General features: G+C 43.6%; 1 protein-coding gene across 1 annotated transcript in view; it reads left to right on the top strand.

Annotated features, from left to right (window-relative positions):
• LOC311100511 (pro-neuregulin-3, membrane-bound isoform-like) overlaps positions 1–13,584 on the top strand; it is a gene marked incomplete at both ends in the record, with an annotated part of 420,377 nt that extends 406,793 nt beyond the window's left edge. The window contains one exon of the mRNA XM_084141433.1: positions 12,888–13,584. Within this exon, the coding sequence (XP_083997559.1) occupies positions 12,888–13,584 (697 nt within the window). The remainder of the gene's footprint in view (positions 1–12,887) is intronic.
• Between the last annotated feature and the right edge of the window lie 4,827 nt (positions 13,585–18,411).

Genomic DNA, 18,411 nt, shown 5'->3' with positions numbered 1-18,411 from the left:
TATGGTGGAAAATAAGTATTTGGTCAATAACAAAAGTTTCTCAATACTTTGTTATATACCCTTTGTTGGCAATGACACAGGTCAAACGTTTTCTGTAAGTCTTCACAAGGTTTTCACACACTGTTGCTGGTATTTTGGCCCATTCCTCCATGCAGATCTCCTCTAGAGCAGTGATGTTTTGGGGCTGTCGCTGGGCAACACGGATTTTCAACTCCCTCCAAAGATTTTCTATGGGGTTGAGATCTGGAGACTGGCTAGGCCACTCCAGGACCTTGAAATGCTTCTTACGAAGCCACTCCTTTGTTGCCCGGGCAGTGTGTTTGGGATCATTGTCATGCTGAAAGACCCAGCCACGTTTCATCTTCAATGCCCTTGCTGATGGAAGGAGGTTTTCACTCAAAATCTCACGATACATGGCCCCATTCATTCTTTCCTTTACACGGATCAGTCGTCCTGGTCCCTTTGCAGAAAAACAGTCCCAAAGCATGATGTTTCCACCCCCATGCTTCACAGGTATGGTGTTCTTTGGATGCAACTCAGCATTCTTTGTCCTCCAAACACGACGAGTTGAGTTTTTACCAAAAAGTTCTATTTTGGTTTCATCTGACCATATGACATTCTCCCAATCCTCTTATGGATCATAAAAATGCACTCTAGCAAACTTCAGAAGGGCCTGGACATGTACTGGCTTAAGCAGGGGGACACGTCTGGCACTGCAGGATTTGAGTCCCTGGCGGCGTAGTGTGTTACTGATGGTAGGCTTTGTTACTTTGGTCCCAGCTCTCTGCAGGTCATTCACTAGGTCCCCGTGTGGTTCTGGGATTTTTGCTCACTGTTCTTGTGATCATTATGAACCCACGGGGTGAGATCTTGCGTGGAGCCCCAGATCGAGGGAGATTATCAGTGGTCTTGTATGTCTTCCATTTCCTAATAATTGCTCCCACAGTTGATTTCTTCAAACCAAGCTGCTTACCTATTGCAGATTCAGTCTTCCCAGCCTGGTGCAGGTCTACAATTTTGTTTCTGGTGTCCTTTGACAGCTCTTTGGTCTTGGCCATAGTGGAGTTTGGAGTGTGACTGTTTGAGGTTGTGGACAGGTGTCTTTTATACTGATAACAAGTTCAAACAGGTGCCATTAATACAGGTAACGAGTGGAGGACAGAGGAGCCTCTTAAAGAAGAAGTTACAGGTCTGTGAGAGTCAGAAATCTTGCTTGTTTGTAGGTGACCAAATACTTATTTTCCACCATAATTTGCAAATAAATTCAATACAAATCCTACAATGTGATTTTCTGGATTTCTTTTTCTCATTTTGTCTGTCATAGTTGACGTGTACCTATGATGAAAATTACAGGCCTCTCTCATCTTTTTAAGTGGGAGAACTTGCACAATTGGTGGCTGACTAAATATTTTTTTTTCCCCACTGTAGATGGAGTGCTCTGTCCATAATAAGTCTGGTACCTGAGACAGGATAGACTGGAAAACAGAGCCAATTTCCGACTTTGTCACGGGGAGTGGTTAAATTTTGCCTACTCAAGAATCGGTTTAGAACTTCATCATTTGGGATATCAACAAAAACTCCATCGGGAGTACAATAAATTGTCGCCTTAAGTTTAGTTTACAAGTCTCTACATGTTCAACATGCATTGGTTCATTTTAACAGGGCAATATTTTTGATTCCAAATGTATTACCTGGGTGGAGGAAATCTCATAAGCGTTTATAGTTTTATTGGTTAGGGGTAAGTCAAGTCCCGTACCTTTACCAAAAGTGGATATGCGCCAATCTTTGTCTGAGACTTTATTTCCCAGACCCTTTAGACAGTCATGCAATGCTTTAGCCTTATCTTTACCAAATGATTAATAAAAGGGACCACCCTGAACTTCTCAGAATACGTTTTACACCACTTACTACGTGTGGGTGTGGAAGTTGTATATTATTATTGTTTAATTTTTTTCATTGTTACCTTATCAAATCTCTAGTAACCCATCATACTCTTCTTCACAAATTCCTCCTTTACACTAGTGTTCTATTCATAGAGGGGTTTAAATATTTACACTAGTGTTCTATTTAACAGCATATTCGGGAACTATACTCTCTCCTTTCATATCTTCACATACAGAATCCCTATATAACGTTATAAATCAACTTAGGTATTTACATCCACACTTAGGTATTTACATCAGAGGGGTACACATATCATGTTCTCAAGGAAATCTCAGTGTCCGGGGGCATCAATGAACAGCCCTTACCCATCTCAGCTGTTACCCTCTCAAACTTTTCAAGGGCTTCTCCTGTCAGTGCTCACTACCTGTAGATGGACGGGCGGTGGTGGACAGAACCCCTAGTTAATGTTATAGATCGAAAAACTCAGCTCACACAGAACTGGAAAACTCAGCTCACACAGAACTGGTTGGGGTATTCATTCAGACACGCACCTCTTTCACACCGGAACTAGTCCCCTGACATCTCTCATTCACTCAGTACTTAATAGTATCTCTTATTATCCAAATTTCAATCAGCTTAATATCTACATTTCTATCGCAACGAATGCTTCAGGACTAACCTGCTATGGGGCAGGCTAACTGTCTGAGCTGCAAGTTGAGGACCAATGAAATCAGATTCCCTCCCTCTCGTAAACATTCCGTCATCATCCCCTTTATTTGAGGAAGATGACCGATTAAATATTGTATTAATCAAAGGTTTTTAGTGGAAAAAAATTTGACATTAAAATACCTATCACATTACATATTTTGTATTGACAGGATGCATTTGAAAGTTCACCCACAATAAAACTTTTATATGACGTTATAAAATTATTGTATAGATAAAAGTGGGGAAAAAAGTGCTGTGTGCATTGATAAGCACATCAAAGATTATATTAACAATACGTGATAAAAGAAAGATGGCTAATCTTTCTAATAGCCTATTTCACATCATTGCCTGCTGAATTTGATAACGTTTCTTTCATGCTGATTTCAGCAAAAATTCAAATGTGGCACTGACTCGCCTATGGATTGATGTTTCAGCATTGTCTCAATGAAGAGTTTCAAACAGGCTTCTGGCAAACAGTTGACCTTTGGCCAATTTGCTACAAATTTGCAGTTAACTCATATTTTCACATACAAATTAGTTTTGTGGCAAACTTTTGCGGTAAATTTGTGGCAACTTGTGAACTTCTGTCAAACAATTCTGGAAAACTTGTGGCGAACATTCTGTTTGCTGCAAACTCAGTATGAATATGCAAATTAGATCACGTTTTTGGTTACTGTGTAAACAACATTGAAATGTATCTACATAAACCAAATCACATAACTTTAAATGAACTTACTTCACAGAGAAAAAACTAAACATACTAAATGTAGTAAATATACTAAACAACATGTATTCAATGTCTTTAACAGATAAAAATTAATCCAATACAACTTGAAATCATCAGCATGGTAATGAAGAAAATAGCAAAGACTGGATATTTCCCAAATAAATTGTTTATTTAATATTTTTATGTCGCTACAACATTTACATTAGAGAAATGTGAACACTATGGGGATGTTGACCTTAGGATGTTTAAAGGGGCAACAACATAATTATTTACATGAGCCAAGTGAAAACTGAGCAATAGATTAACCAATGGAAGTTTAAAAGAGAATTAACAAAATGTTTATAATTAAAACAACAAAAACAAAATCAAACCCAGTTCAGAACTATTGCCTTTTTGAGCGAATTTTGGAGATGGCAGCCCTGTGGAAGTCCTTCGTCCAAAGCTTGTTGAATGCATGAACTGAAACAATCAGAAAACAAAACAAAATTAGGATACTGAAAACAGTTACTGAAAACATTTTCTATTTTGGCATCTTAAAAAGGTAGAAATTGAGTGCCTAATTATGCCTAATATGGCAATTCATATTATTTTTCCAAAATTAATTATTGTTACTCAAAAAAATGCTGGGTTAAAAATAACCCAATTTGGGCAATTTCGACAACCCAGCGCTGGGTCAATATTGGACAAACCCAGCGGGTTTGGGTTGTGCGCTTGACCCAACTGTTGGGTAAATTAGACTACATTGCTGGGTTAAAACAACCCAGTGTCTTGTGTTGTGACATTAATCCAGCACATTGGGTTGGGGGATTGACCCAGCAGCTGGGTAATTTAAGTAATCCTTGGGTTATTTTCAGTGTCATCCTAATTTCAATTTTCCTTGCATATTTTTGCCTTCTCTACAATCCCACCCCCTCCCTTTCCTACACACACAATCAAGATACAGTGTTGAATTTCAAAGAATTCAAAGAATTCATTTCTATTGCCTGCATTTCAGAACATTCATCACGTCAGAGAATGTACACTAATATATAAGTTTTAAATAGCACATTGAAACAAAGCCCTCGTCTAAATATGTATTATTTCACAAGATAAGATTGCATAAGCTAGGATTGATTATTTGAATGTATTTATATTATTTCATTAACCAAACAGTCCAAACATCAGAATGAAGCCTCAGTTGAACTTGACGTGCACACTCAGATTGCAATCTGAGAAAAACAAAGCATGAGTGCGTGTGACATTATCTGTTTTAGGTGACAGCATACACACACACACCACGCTGTTTTGCCATACAATAATGGTCTACATTTGGGTCGAGTTAAAACATTGTTAAACAGAACAAGTGTAAAATATTACATTTGAAGGTCACTCTACTAAGGAAATGGACTAATGACTCATTACTTAATAACAGTATTTAATTCATAAAGCACTTTTCACAAACCCCAAAATGTAACATTTGTATTTAAAATAAATTGTGATAGAATGAAATCGTACCAGAACGCGCTTCAGTAGTTGAACTAAAGGCAAACGAGCCACATACCGTACTGTAGGCAAAAAGCAGGCACAAATCCATTAAAAAATGAACTAAAAATACATTTAACAGAGCTTAAAATAGTGCCTTAAGAGCATATTAGCATAGGAATGAGACACTCATGGCTCATCCATACACTTATCTATTAATTCACTCCTGTCACTTCTCACACTACATACAAGAGGAAATACTTAAGTTGATATCAAACACATAATAGGACTTGAAGCACACATCCAGTGCCCAAAGCAGCGTACCTTGCTCCAATGCTGGTCCATTAATGACTGTAAACAACTGTGAGCAGTCTCCAAGAGCCAACACAAATGGGTAGGGTCTGGTCACCTCCACCTGGTGCAGGTACTCAACCATGTTGGTCCCAACTTAGAATATGAGGGCTTGTGCAAAGCATGGAGGCACACTGACATTGCTATCACACACAATTTATTTTGTATATTTTATAGCCATTTACAGCAACCAACACACAATCCCTGTTTGATGCCTACATCTTCCGTTCATTTGGGGCTGGGGCTCATAGGTTAATTTACACAACACTAACAACATTTTCATGTGGTTGAAAAAGTCATGACCGGGCTGATGCAAACATGAAATGCCGGTACAATTTTATAAATGCTTACAGACAATTTGTTCATTCGACATGGTGAAATCTTTTTGTGTCATTAAAATGAATTATGCAAGAAATGGCGGTGGAAACTCATTTATGCGCAAATATTGATATAATACCCATCATATCGTAAACTTGGGGTGTGTTTGTAAATTCAATCTGGAGAGCCTGAGTGCTCTGGGCATTCGTAAATTCAGAGCGTTGTCAGATTGTCCGTTAGTAAATTCAGAGCGTTTCGCTCTCTGAGCATTCAGAGTACACACTGGATGCTCTGGCAGAGGAGTAGGGTTGATCCGAGCGTTCTGGCCTCACAACGGCAGTCAAGCACCCAAGCTAAATGGCTAACAGTATACTTTAACTTGAAATGAAAACAACTTTCTAACAAAATTAGAAATGTGTAATATCTGAAAATGTAGCTAACTAGACTATCTTACCTGTATACATGGATGGACGCTTCTCCCTCTCTGTTTCGGATGCCATGGCTGCCCTTGTCTTTTTCTGTGGCTAAACCAACTGGGCTCGTAATTTAACAATTGTATTCGTATTTACAGATGGCATACAAGTTTGTTATTAAGCCACATGAAAGTTCACATGTTCCAGGAATTTCCTTAAACGAGTCACATATGGTAAAATGAAGGCCAGATTATCTATGGTATGGCATGTAATGTACAACATGCATGAAGTCGGAAGTTTACATATACTTAGGTTGGAGTCATGAAAACTCGTTTTTCAACCACTACACAAATTTCTTGTTAACAAACTATAGTTTTGGCAAGTCTGTTAGGACATCTACTTTGTGCATGACACAAGTAATTTTTCCAACAATTATATACAGACCGATTATTTCACTTATAATTCCTTGCATCACAATCCCAGTGGGTCAGAAGTTTACATACACTAAGTTGACTGTGCCTTTAAACAGCTTTGGAAATTCCAGAAAATGTAGTCATGGCTTTAGAAGCTTCTGATAGGCTAATTGACATCATTTGAGTCAATTGGAGGTGTACCTGTGGATGAATTTCAAGGCCTACCTTCAAACTCAGTGCCTCTTTGCTTGACATCATGGGAAAATGAAAATAAATCAGCCAAGACCTCAGAAAAAAAATGGTAGACCTCCACAAGTCTGGTTCATCATTGGGAGCAATTTCCAAACGCCTGAAGGTACCACATTCATCTGTACAAACAATAGTACGCAAGTATAAACAACATGGGACCACGCAGCTGTCATACCACTCAGGAAGGAGATGCGTTCGGTCTCCTAGAGATGAACATACTTTAGTGCGAAAAGTGCAAATCAATCCAAGAACAACAGCAAAGGACCTTGTGAAGATGCTGGAGGAAACAGGTACAAAAGTATCTATATCCACAGTAAAACGAGTCCTATATCGACATAACCTGAAAGGCCGCTCAGCAAGGAAGAAGCCACTGCTCCAAAACCCCCATAAAAAAGCCAGACTATGGTTTGCAACTGCACATGGAGACAAAGATCGTACTTTTTGGAGAAATGTCCTCTGGTCTGATGAAACAAAAATAGAACTGTTTGGCCATAATGACCATTGTTGTGTTTGGAGGAAAAATGGGGTGGCTTGCAAGCTGAAGAACACCATCCCAACCGTGAAGCACGGGGGTGGCAGCATCATGCTGTGGGGGTGCTTTGCTGCAGGAGGGACTGGTGCACTTCCCAAAATTGATTGCATCATGAGGAAGGAAAATTATGTGGATATGTTGAAGCAATATCTCAAGACATCAGTCAGGAAGTTAAAATTTGGTCGCAAATGGGTCTTCCAAATGGACAATGACCCCAAGCAGACTTCCAAAGTTGTGGCAAAATGGCTTAAGGACAACAAAGTCAAGGTATTGGAGTGGCCATCACAAAGCCCTGACATAAATCCTATAGAAAAGGTGTGGGCAGAACTGAAAAAGCGTGTGCGAACAAGGAGTCAAACCTGACTCAGTTACACCAGCTCTTTCAGGAGGAATGGGCCAAAATTCACCCAACTTATTGTGGGAAGCCTGTGGGAGGCTACCTGGAACGTTTGACCCAAGTTAAACAATTTAAAGTTAATGCTACCAAATACTCATTGAGTGTATGTAAACTTCTGACCCACTGGGAATGTGATGAAAGAAATAAAAGCTGAAATAAATCATTCTCTCTACTATTAGTGATGGCGCCGGAGAAGATGGCTGCTGTTTTACAGCCTTCTAACCAATTGTACTATTATGTGTGTTTTTCCGCATTATTTGTAATTTATTCTGTACATAATATTTCTGCCATCATCTCTTATAACCAAAAAGAGCATCTGGATATCAGGACAACGATTACTCACCTCGTATTGGACAAAGATTTTTTCTTCAACAAGTCGGACGTGAAGTATATCCTACAGACACCCGACAAGGCCCAAATCCCCGTCATTCGCATGAGAAAGAGACGGAGATATCGTGGACGTAGGTCGGGGTGCCTTGTAAGGATCCGACGGCGAGCGAGTAAACTGCCTCTTCCATCAATCCTATTAGCCAATATTCAATCATTTGAGAATAAATTGGATGACCTAAGATTACGGTTATCCTACCAACGGGACATTAAAAACTGAAATCTTATGTTTCACCGAGTCGTGTATGAACGACGACATGGACAACATACAGCTAGCATATATGCTACATCGGCAGGATAGAACGGCTGACTCCGGTAAGACAAGGGGTGGTGGTCTGTGTATATTTGTAAACAACAGCTGGTGCACAAAATGAAATACTAAGGAAGTCTCAAGGTTTTGCTCGCCTGAGGTAGAGTATCTTATGATAAGCTGTAGACCACACTATTTACCAAGAGAGTTTTCATCTATATTTTTCATAGCTGTCTATTTACCACCACAAACCAATGCTTGCATTAAGATTGCACTGAATGAGCTGTATAAGGCCATAAGTGAACAGGAAAATGCTCATCCAGAGGCAGCGCTCCTAGGTGCCGGGGACTTTAATGCAGGGGAACTTAAATCCGTTCTACCTCATTTCTACCAGCATGTTAAATGTGCAACCAGAGGGAAATAAACTATAGACCACCTTTACTCCACACACAGAGACGCATACAAAACTCTCCCTCACCTTCCATTTGGCAAATCTGACCATAACTTTATCCTCCTGATTCCTGCTTATAAGCAAAAACTAAAGCAGGAAGCACGAGTGACTCGGTTAATAAAAAAGTGGTCAGATGACGCAGATGCTAAGCTACAGGACTGTTTTGCTAGCACAGACTGGAACATGTTCCGGGATTCTTCAGATAGCATTGAGGAGTACACCACATCAGTCACTGGCTTCATCAATAAGTGCATCGATGATGTCTTCCCCACAGTGACTGTACATACATACCCCAACCAGAAGCCATGGATTACAGGCAACATCCGCACTGAGCTAAAGGGTAGAGCTGCCGCTTATAAGAAATCCCGCTATGCCATCCGACGAACCATCAAACAGGCAAAGAGTCAATACAGGACTAAGATTGAATCGTACTACACTGGCTCTGACGCTCGTCGGATGTGGCAGGGCTTGAAAACTATTACAGACTACAAAGGGAAGCACAGCCGCGAGCTGCCCAGTGACACAAGACTTCCAGACGAGCTAAACCACTTCTATGCTCACTTCGAGGCAAGCAACACTGAAGCATGCATGAGAGCACCAGCTGTTTTCCTGATGACTATGTGATCACGCTCTCCGTAGCCAGTGTGAGTAAGACTTTTAAGCAGGTCAACATTCACAAGGCCACAGGGCCAGACGGATTACCAGGGCGTGTACTCCGAGCATGTGCTGACCAACAGGCAAGTGTCTTCACTGACATTTTTAACATGTCCCTGACTGAGTCTGTAATACCAACATGTTTCAAGCAGACCACCATAGTCCCCGTGCCCAAGGACACTAAGATAACCTGCTTAAATGACTACCGACCCGTAGCACTTACGTCTGTAGCCATGAAGTGCTTTGAAAGGCTGGTCATGGCTCACATCAACACCATTATCCCAGAAACCCTAGACCCACTCCAATTTGCATACCGCCCCAACAGATCCACAGATGATACAATCTCTATTGCACTCCACACTGCCCTTTCCCACCTGGACAAGAGGAACACCTACGTGAGAATGCTATTCGTTGACTACAGCTCAGCATTCAACACCATATTGCCCTCAAAGCTCATCACTAAGCTAAGGATCCTGGGACTAAACACCTCCCTCTGCAACTGAATCCTGGACTTCCTGACGGGCCGCCCCCAGGTGGTAAGGGTAGGTAACAACACATCTGCCACACTGATCCTCAACACGGGGGCCCCTTAGGGGTGCGTGCTCAGTCCCCTCCTTTACTCCCTGTTCATCCATGACTGCATGGCCAGGCACGACTCCAACACCATCATTAAGTTTGCTGACGACACAACAGTGGTAGGCCTCATCCCCGACAACGATGAGACAGCCTATAGGGAGGAGGTCAGAGACCTGGCCGTCTTGTGCCAGGATAACAACCTCTCCCTCAACGTGACCAAGACAAAAGAGATGATTGTGGACTACAGGAAAAGAAGAGGACTGAGCACGCCCCCATTCTCATCGACGGGGTTGTAGTGGAACAGGTTGAGAGCTTCAAGTTCCTTGTACATATTACTTCAACTACCTCAACTAGCCGGTGCCCCCGCACATTGACTCTGCACCGGTACCCCCTTGTATGTATAGCCTCCCTACTGTTATTTTATTTTACTTCTGCTCTTTTTTTCTCAACACTTTTTTGTTGTTGTTTTATTTTACTTTTTATTAAAAAATAACTGGTTAAGGTCTATAAGTAAGCATTTCACTGTAATGTCTGCACCTGTTGTATTCGGTACATGTGGCCAATTTGATTTGATTTGATTATTCTGAAATTTCACATTCTTAAAATAAAGTGGTGATCCTAACTGACCTAAGACAGGGAATTGTTACTAGGATTAAATGTCAGGAATTGTGAAAAACTGAGTTTAAATGTATTTGGCTAAGGTGTATGTAAACTTCCAACTTCAACTGTATCTAGTCACAAAGTGGATGCATGGTTGTCAGAGGCTCTGGTGAAGTGAAGTCTTTCAAGTTTCCATTAAGGTTGTATTATTGGTTATCGGTGACACTGTGGAAGACATAGATGCTGTTTTACACAGGGTCAATGAAAATCCCCAAAACTCTTTTTTTCCCCCTCAAACTTTGGAATCAAAGAGGCCAGGTTCCACTCATTCAGCATATTTTTACAAAGCTGTCCATTCATTGGCCTTGACCTCTGTATTTAAACACAGAAATAAAGAAAGGTTAGAAATATAGCTAGCTAGCTAAACTAACTTCCGACTAAAGCTGTCTGACTAAAGCTGCAACTCTCAAAAACCATTGAAAACCAGTACAGTAACGCTAGCTAACTCAATCAATCACCATGCAAGCATGAGATAAGACTGACAAATAGCTTAGGTAAATTAACCCAGATAGCTATTTTAACTTAGCTAGCCAGCTAACGTTAGCTAACGAGTGAAATAGTGTCTGAGACAGTCAAGAAGAAGTGTCAGACTTAGCTAGCTAGCTAGCCAAATGCATACAAAAAACGTACAATTAGTTATATTCCGCGACAACTTTACCACAGCCAGAGATATTAGCACAGAAAATGGCTAGCTAGCTAACGATCAAGCTAACGTTAGCTAGAAACCTAATTATTGTAGGACAACCTATTTAACCTGATTCATAATTCGTAACGTTTGTTACTTACCTTTTTCACGGTTTTCAATCTGCCAAAACATCCTTGGTCTGTCAAAATACCGTTAGCCGTTTTCCACTCGTCAGTCTCACTAGAACTAGAATACTTGCATGTATTCTGGTGGACTTCACACACTGGTGGCGGGAGAATTACCCCACTGGCTTGGCCAAACATCCATAGCCCAACCTTAATAACCCAGCACCAACAACCCAACCTTGCTGTAATTACAGAAAACAACCCAACTTTTGACCCAATGCCTGCAACCCAACAATTAGGTCAATCAAACAACTCAACAACTCAACACCTCAAAGCCATGCATGCAAGAAGCCTTGACCTGTCTGGTGCACACATCTTTCTGTGTCCTCAGTTTGATTGAAGGCCTTAATCTGTATTTTTGCCTTGTAACTGATTGCTTCTAGAAATAAATAAGGAACATTACATGATCAAGATGAGCTACCTACTAGTTTAAAGCAATTAAAGTTCTAATTGTTACAAAGAATGAATGTATGGGCTACATATATGTAAATTATACATGCATTTACTTACCTTATCATTCTAATTCATCACTCAAAAAAGTGTTAGGAGTGAGTGCACCACAAACATATTTCCAGGGTGTTGATGCATCCTCCTCCCAATACAGCCTCTTCCAACGCCACGAGTAGGGGAAGGGTATCCATCTTTAAAAGTGAAGCTTTGCTCTGATGCAAAATCAACTCATATTTTTGCTAGCTAGCTACCTTAGCTGTTGTGCTAGCTAACATGTTACTGAACCGTGACACTAGCATACTATCATGCATATTGGTATTAAAAGACAGCAATGTATTCACCTAAAAATATAAGTGTTTAGGCAAATCATTAGTTAGCTAGCTACCTATCACATGAATTGTGCAAAAATATGATAGCTAACGTTAGCTAGCTAAGCGCTAGCCAGTCAGTCAGTGGCACTGACAGAATGAAACTTGAATCAACAAAATGTGTTTCACTCTATCCCATAAAACATGACATTGCTAACTAGGAATCATTTAGCTAATAAAATGTTAAAGTTTATTAGGAAGTTGAATTAATAAGTTGGACACTCACTGGACAAATTTGGTAGGTACTGTAGCTAGCTAGGAAGCTTAGTTTCCATTTTCCAACAGATGTTTCGAATCCCCTTGATTGGTCATCAACGGTTACTGGTCTTGGAACTAATGTGTTCACCAGAAACTGCTTCTGGTAAACTGTTTGCCACAAGTGGCAATTAATATTATTGTTGCCAAAGGTTTTCCGCAGATTCACCACTAGAAATTAATATGTTGCTGCAAACTTCCCTCAAGTTTGTGGCAAATTTGCTGCAAACTAAATAGCGTGCCACAAAATGTTGCCAGAAGTTTGCAAACGTTTGCCACAAACATGAGGGAAGTTTGCAGCAATATATTAATTTCTGTATGGGTGGATTATAAATAATTACACAAAGTTTATGAATTCCCAGTACCTCAGAGAGAATTTTTTTATTTCACTGGTGTAGACCGATTATTTTTTGGCTTGAATTGTATGGGAAAGATTTCTATTCCTATTTTCTCTCTCTTTCCCTCTCCCGCTCTGTCGTGTGAAAAGGAAAAATCATGCAATAAAGGTCTGGGAACAAAAGGTCATAATCTCCACCCTCTTTTTTCTCTTTTCTATTCTCTTCATCTCTTCAGGTTTGACACTGGGAGGGATGGTGGTGACGACCGCCAGCGCAGCGGGTTCCAGAATATGCAAACCCTGTCTCGTTACGTGGGGAAGAAAGGATGGAGGGAGGTGCCCTACACCCGTCTGGACAGAGGACTAAAACCTTCTCCTCCCTCTCTCCGCACACGATCGGTCCCCATCATCCCCTCTCTCCAGGGACACGACCACAAGGGGGGTCACATGGATTGGAGCAGGCAGTGGGTCTCGCAGGGAGGGGGTCTCGCCGGGCCAGGTTACAAGGCGCAAGGACCTGCTGGTTCCAACAGCCACACCCCCTGTCACTCGACCACCTCTTCCTCTGAGACTGTACTAGAGTCAGAGGCCAGACCCAGTCATGTGCGTCCCCGCGGTGCTAAGACTGCACTGGGGTTAGGGACAAGCCCTAGCCACATGCACCAGGGCTCCTCTGAAACTCCAGCAGGGCCAGGGGGCTTGTTCCAACACTCTAGCCTTTGTCCCTCCGGGACAGCAGCATTCAGATCAGGTGTTGCCAGGTTGAACAGTACAAAGACTGTTATTGCTGTGACCGTGCTGGAGTCCGAGGGAAAGAGCATGCGGTATACACCCAGACTGGTCTACAGCTGTCCCGGGAGCAGGGGTCCTCAGGCAGAAGGCCAAAGAGAGGCCCAGGGGCTCGGTGAACAATACCCCTCCCCCGATGGATGAAGGGGAAAACTGCTTCCTGTCAGCAGTGGTGGGCAGAGGAGCTGGAATTGATTGTGCCAAAACTTCTGCCAGCTGATTGGACTATATCTTGCTGACAGGTGTGGTGATACTGATGATTTGTCGCCACAGATGGTTTGTTTACATAGCAGGTTAGGATAATTAATGTTGGGGCAGGGATGTGCAAAGATTACAAAATACAATTACAAAATACCATAAAGAACAATATATGAAAATTAACTACAAAATACTTTTATTTTGAAATGTATTTCATTAAAATACATGTATTTTGTATTTTAAAAAACAGAAAACTATTTGCAAGTAGCTGGCCCGGACAGCAACAACATTTTCAGTAACGGTTACAGAAACATACTTGCTATGACTGTGATATGCTGTTGTTTATCTACATTAGTGGAATGCACTCTGGATAAGAGTGTCTGCTAAATGAACAAAATATACATGTATATGTGAAAATAAAAAATAAAAAATAAACTGCAAAGCACACTAGGTATTACTATTGGCCTTGTTTCGGGGCGAAGCTCATTAGAGTAATACTCAGCATGCTTTTCAGTTGTTCATTTGCACATATACATTTACAAATCAAATCAAATTGTATTTGTCACATGCGCCGAATACAACAGTGTAGACCTTACAGTGAAATGATTCCTTACAAGCCCTTAACCAACAATGCAGTTTTAAGAAAGAATACCCAAACAAAACAAACAAAAAAAAATCCTGACATTTAATCCTAGTAAACATTCCCTGTTTTAGGTCAGTTAGGATCACCACTTTATTTTAATAATGTGAAATGTCAGAATAATAGTAGAGAGAATGATTTATTTCAGCTTTTATTTCTTTCATCACATTCTCAGTGGGTCAGAAGTTTACATACACTCAATTAGTATTTGTTAGCATTGTCTTTAAATTGTTTAACTTGGGTCAAACGTTTCGGGTAGCCTTCCACAAGCTTCCCACAATAAGTTGGGTGAATTTTGGCCCATTCCTCCTGACAGAGCTGGTGTAACTGAGTCAGGTTTGTAGGCCTCCTTGCTCGCACACGCTTTTTCAGTTCTGCCCACACATTTTCTATAGGATTGAGAGCTTTGTGATGGCCACTCCAATACCTTGACTTTGTTGTCCTTAAGCCATTTTGCCACAACTTTGGAAGTATTTTTGGGGTCATTGTCCATTTGGAAGACCCATTTGCGACCAAGCTTTAACTTCCTGACTGATGTCTTGAGATGTTGCTTCAATATATCCACATAATTTCCCTTCCTCATGATGCAATCTATTTTGTGAAGTGCACCAGAACCTCCTGCAGCAAAGCACCCCCACAGCATGATGCTGCCACCCTGTGCTTCACGGTAAGGATGGTGTTCTTCTGCTTGCAAGTACCCCCTTTTTCCTCCAAAAATAACAATGGTCATTATGGCCGAACAGTTCTGTTTTTGTTTCATCAGACCAGAGGACATTTCTCCAAACAGTACGATCTTTGTCCCCATGTGCAGTTGCAAACTGGCTTTTTTATGGCGGTTTTGGAGCAGTGGCTTCTTCCTTGCTGAGCGGCCTTTCGGGTTATGTCGATATAGGACTCGTTTTACTGTGGATATGTTGCGAACTCTGATGCGGATGTGGTGTGAATCAAATGCAGGACACAGGAGCTAAGTCAAACCAGACTTTACTTGCATAAACCAAAATAACAAAACGGGTCTAACCAACCCGGAGGCGAACAATACGCCACAGTGCGTAAAACACTCCAAAACCGAATGCGCACAAAACAACAGTGCGACGGTACAAAATGAGCGACTGGCAAACAGCACTGCACCAAACGACAGGTGAAAACAATTACACACAACACATGACAAACAAATGGAACATATAAAGGGTACATAATCACACTAACAGGGAACAGGTGTACAACAACTAGACAAAACCAAACGAACATCGAAACATACAACGGTGGCAGCTAGTACTCCGGGGACGACGACCGCCGAAGCCTGCCCGAGCAAGGAGGAGGAGCAGCCTCGGCCGAAACCGTGACAGTACCCCCCCCTTGACGCGCGGCCCCAGCCGTGCGCCGACCCCGGCCTCTGGGACGACCAGGAGGACGCAGAGCCGGGCGCGCGGGGTGCCCCCGGTGGAACTCCCACAGGAGAGACGGGTCTAGGATGTCCCTCCGCGGCACCCAGCACCGTTCCTCCGGGCCGTACCCCTCCCACTCCACGAGATACTGGAGACCCCCCATCCGACGTCTCGAGTCCAAGATGGACCGAACAGTGTACGCCGGAGCCCCCTCGATGTCCAGTGGGGGCGGAGGAGTCTCTCCTATCTCACCTTCATGGAGTGGACCAGCTACCACCGGCCTGAGAAGAGACACATGGAACGAGGGGTTAATATTCTTATACTCAATAGGCAGTTGTAACCTATAACACACCTCGTTCAATCTTCTCAGGACTTTAAAAGGCCCCACAAACCGCCGACCCAGCTTCCGGCAGGGCAGGCGTAGGGGCAGGTTTCTGGTCGAGAGCCAGACTCGATCTCCAGGTGCGTACACCGGCCCCTCACTGCGGTGGAGATCGGCGCTCGCCTTGTGTCGACGGATGGCCCGCTGCAGATGGACGTGTGCAGCGTTCCACGTCTCCTCCGAGCGCCTCACCCACTCATCCACCGCAGGGGCCTCGATCTGGCTCTGCTGCCATGGTGCCAGAACCGGCTGGTACCCTAACACACATTGTAAAGGGGTTAGGTTGGTGGAGGAGTGGCGGAGAGAGTTTTGGGCCATCTCTGCCCAGGGAATGTACCTAGCCCAATCCTCCGGCCAGTCCTGGCAATACGACCTCAGAAACCTACCGACATCCTGGTTCACTCGTTCTACCTGCCCATTGCTCTCCGGGTGGTACCCCGAGGTAAGGCTCACCGAGACCCCCAAACGCTCCATGAACGCTCTCCAGACTCGGGAGGTAAACTGGGGGCCTCGATCAGACACTATATCCTCGGGTACCCCGTAATGCCGGAAGACGTGGGTAAATAGTGCCTCAGCGGTCTGTAGGGCAGTAGGAAGACCCGACATAGGGAGGAGACGACAGGCCTTAGAGAACCGGTCCACAACGACCAGGATGGTGGTATTCCCCTGAGAGGGGGGAAGGTCTGTCACAAAATCCACCAAGAGGTGGGACCAGGGTCGTTGTGGAACGGGCAGGGGTTGTAACTTACCCCTGGGCAAGTGTCTGGGCGCCTTACACTGGGCGCACACCGAGCAGGAGGAGACATAAACCCTCACATCCCTGGCTAACGTTGGCCACCAGTACTTAGTGCTAAGACAGTGCACTGTCCGGCCAATACCTGGATGTCCAGAGGAGGGTGACGTGTGAGCCCAGTAAATGAGTCGATCCCGAACCTCGAGCGGAACGTACATCCGACCCACAGGACACTGTGGAGGGCTAGTGTCGGAATGCAACACCCGCTCGATTTCAGCATCGACCTCCCACACAACCGGTGCCACTAGACAAGACGTCGGTAGTATGGGAGTAGGCTCAACGGACCTCTCCTCTGTGTCATACCGCCGGGACAGCGCGTCTGCCTTACTGTTCTGGGACCCAGGGATGTACGTGATCTTAAATACGTACCTGGCTAGAAACATGTTCCACCGAGCCTGGCGAGGGTTCAGTCTCCTAGCTGCCCGGATGTACTCCAGGTTCCGATGGTCAGTCAAAATGAGGAAAGGGTGTTGAGCCCCCTCAAGCCAATGCCTCCACACCTTAAGGGCCTGTACCACAGCTAACAGTTCCCTGTCCCCGACATCATAATTTCCCTCCGCCGGGCTGAGCTTTTTAGAGTAGAAAGCACAGGGGCGGAGTTTAGGTGGCGTGCCGGACCGTTGAGAGAGAACGGCCCCTATACCAGCCTCAGACGCGTCCACCTCAACCTGAAAGGGTAAGGCGGGATCCGGATGCGCCAGCACCGGAGCCGAAGTAAACAGGTCCTTCAGTTTCCCAAAAGCCCTGTCCGCCTCAGCTGACCACTGCAGGCGCACCGGACCACCCTTCAGAAGAGACGTTATGGGAGCTGCCACCTGTCCAAAACCCCGGATAAACCTCCGGTAGTAATTCGCAAAGCCCAAGAACTGCTGCACCTCTTTAACAATGGTTGGGGTTTGCCAATTACGCACGGCTGACACACGGTCCACCTCCATCTTCACCCCTGACGCGGACAACCGATAACCCAAAAAGGAGACCGACTCCTGAAAAAACAGACATTTCTCTGCCTTGAAATACAGGTCGTGCTCCAACAGCCTCCTCAATACACGACGCACCAGGGCTACATGCTCGGCTCGGGTAGAAGAGTACACTAGAATGTCTTCAATGTACACGACCACCCCTTGCCCCTGCATATCCTGGAAGATCTCATCCACGAAGGATTGGAAGACTGACGGAGCATTCATCAACCCGTATGGCATGACGAGATACTCGTAATGACCCGAAGTGGTACTAAATGCTGTTTTCCATTCGTCGCCCTCCCTAATGCGCACCAAGTTATACGCGCTCCTGAGATCCAGTTTTGTGAAAAACCGCGCTCCGTGCAATGACTCCGTCATGGTCGCAATCAGAGGGAGTGGATAACTGTACTTCACAGTAATCTGATTGATACCACGGTAATCAATGCACGGGCGCAACCCTCCATCTTTTTTCTTCACAAAAAAGAAGCTCGAGGACGCAGGGGAAGTGGAGGGCCGTATGTATCCCTGTCTCAAGGATTCGGCTATGTAAGTCTCCATAGCCTTTCTCTCCTCTTGAGACAAGGGATACACGTGGCTCCGTGGGAGCGCTGCTC

The sequence above is a fragment of the Coregonus lavaretus genome (assembly GCF_964263955.1).
Source record: "Coregonus lavaretus genome assembly, chromosome: 25".
Lineage (NCBI taxonomy): Eukaryota > Metazoa > Chordata > Actinopteri > Salmoniformes > Salmonidae > Coregonus > Coregonus lavaretus.
Note: the sequence above shows the minus strand (reverse complement) of the source record. Positions and strands in the feature narration are given on the sequence as shown.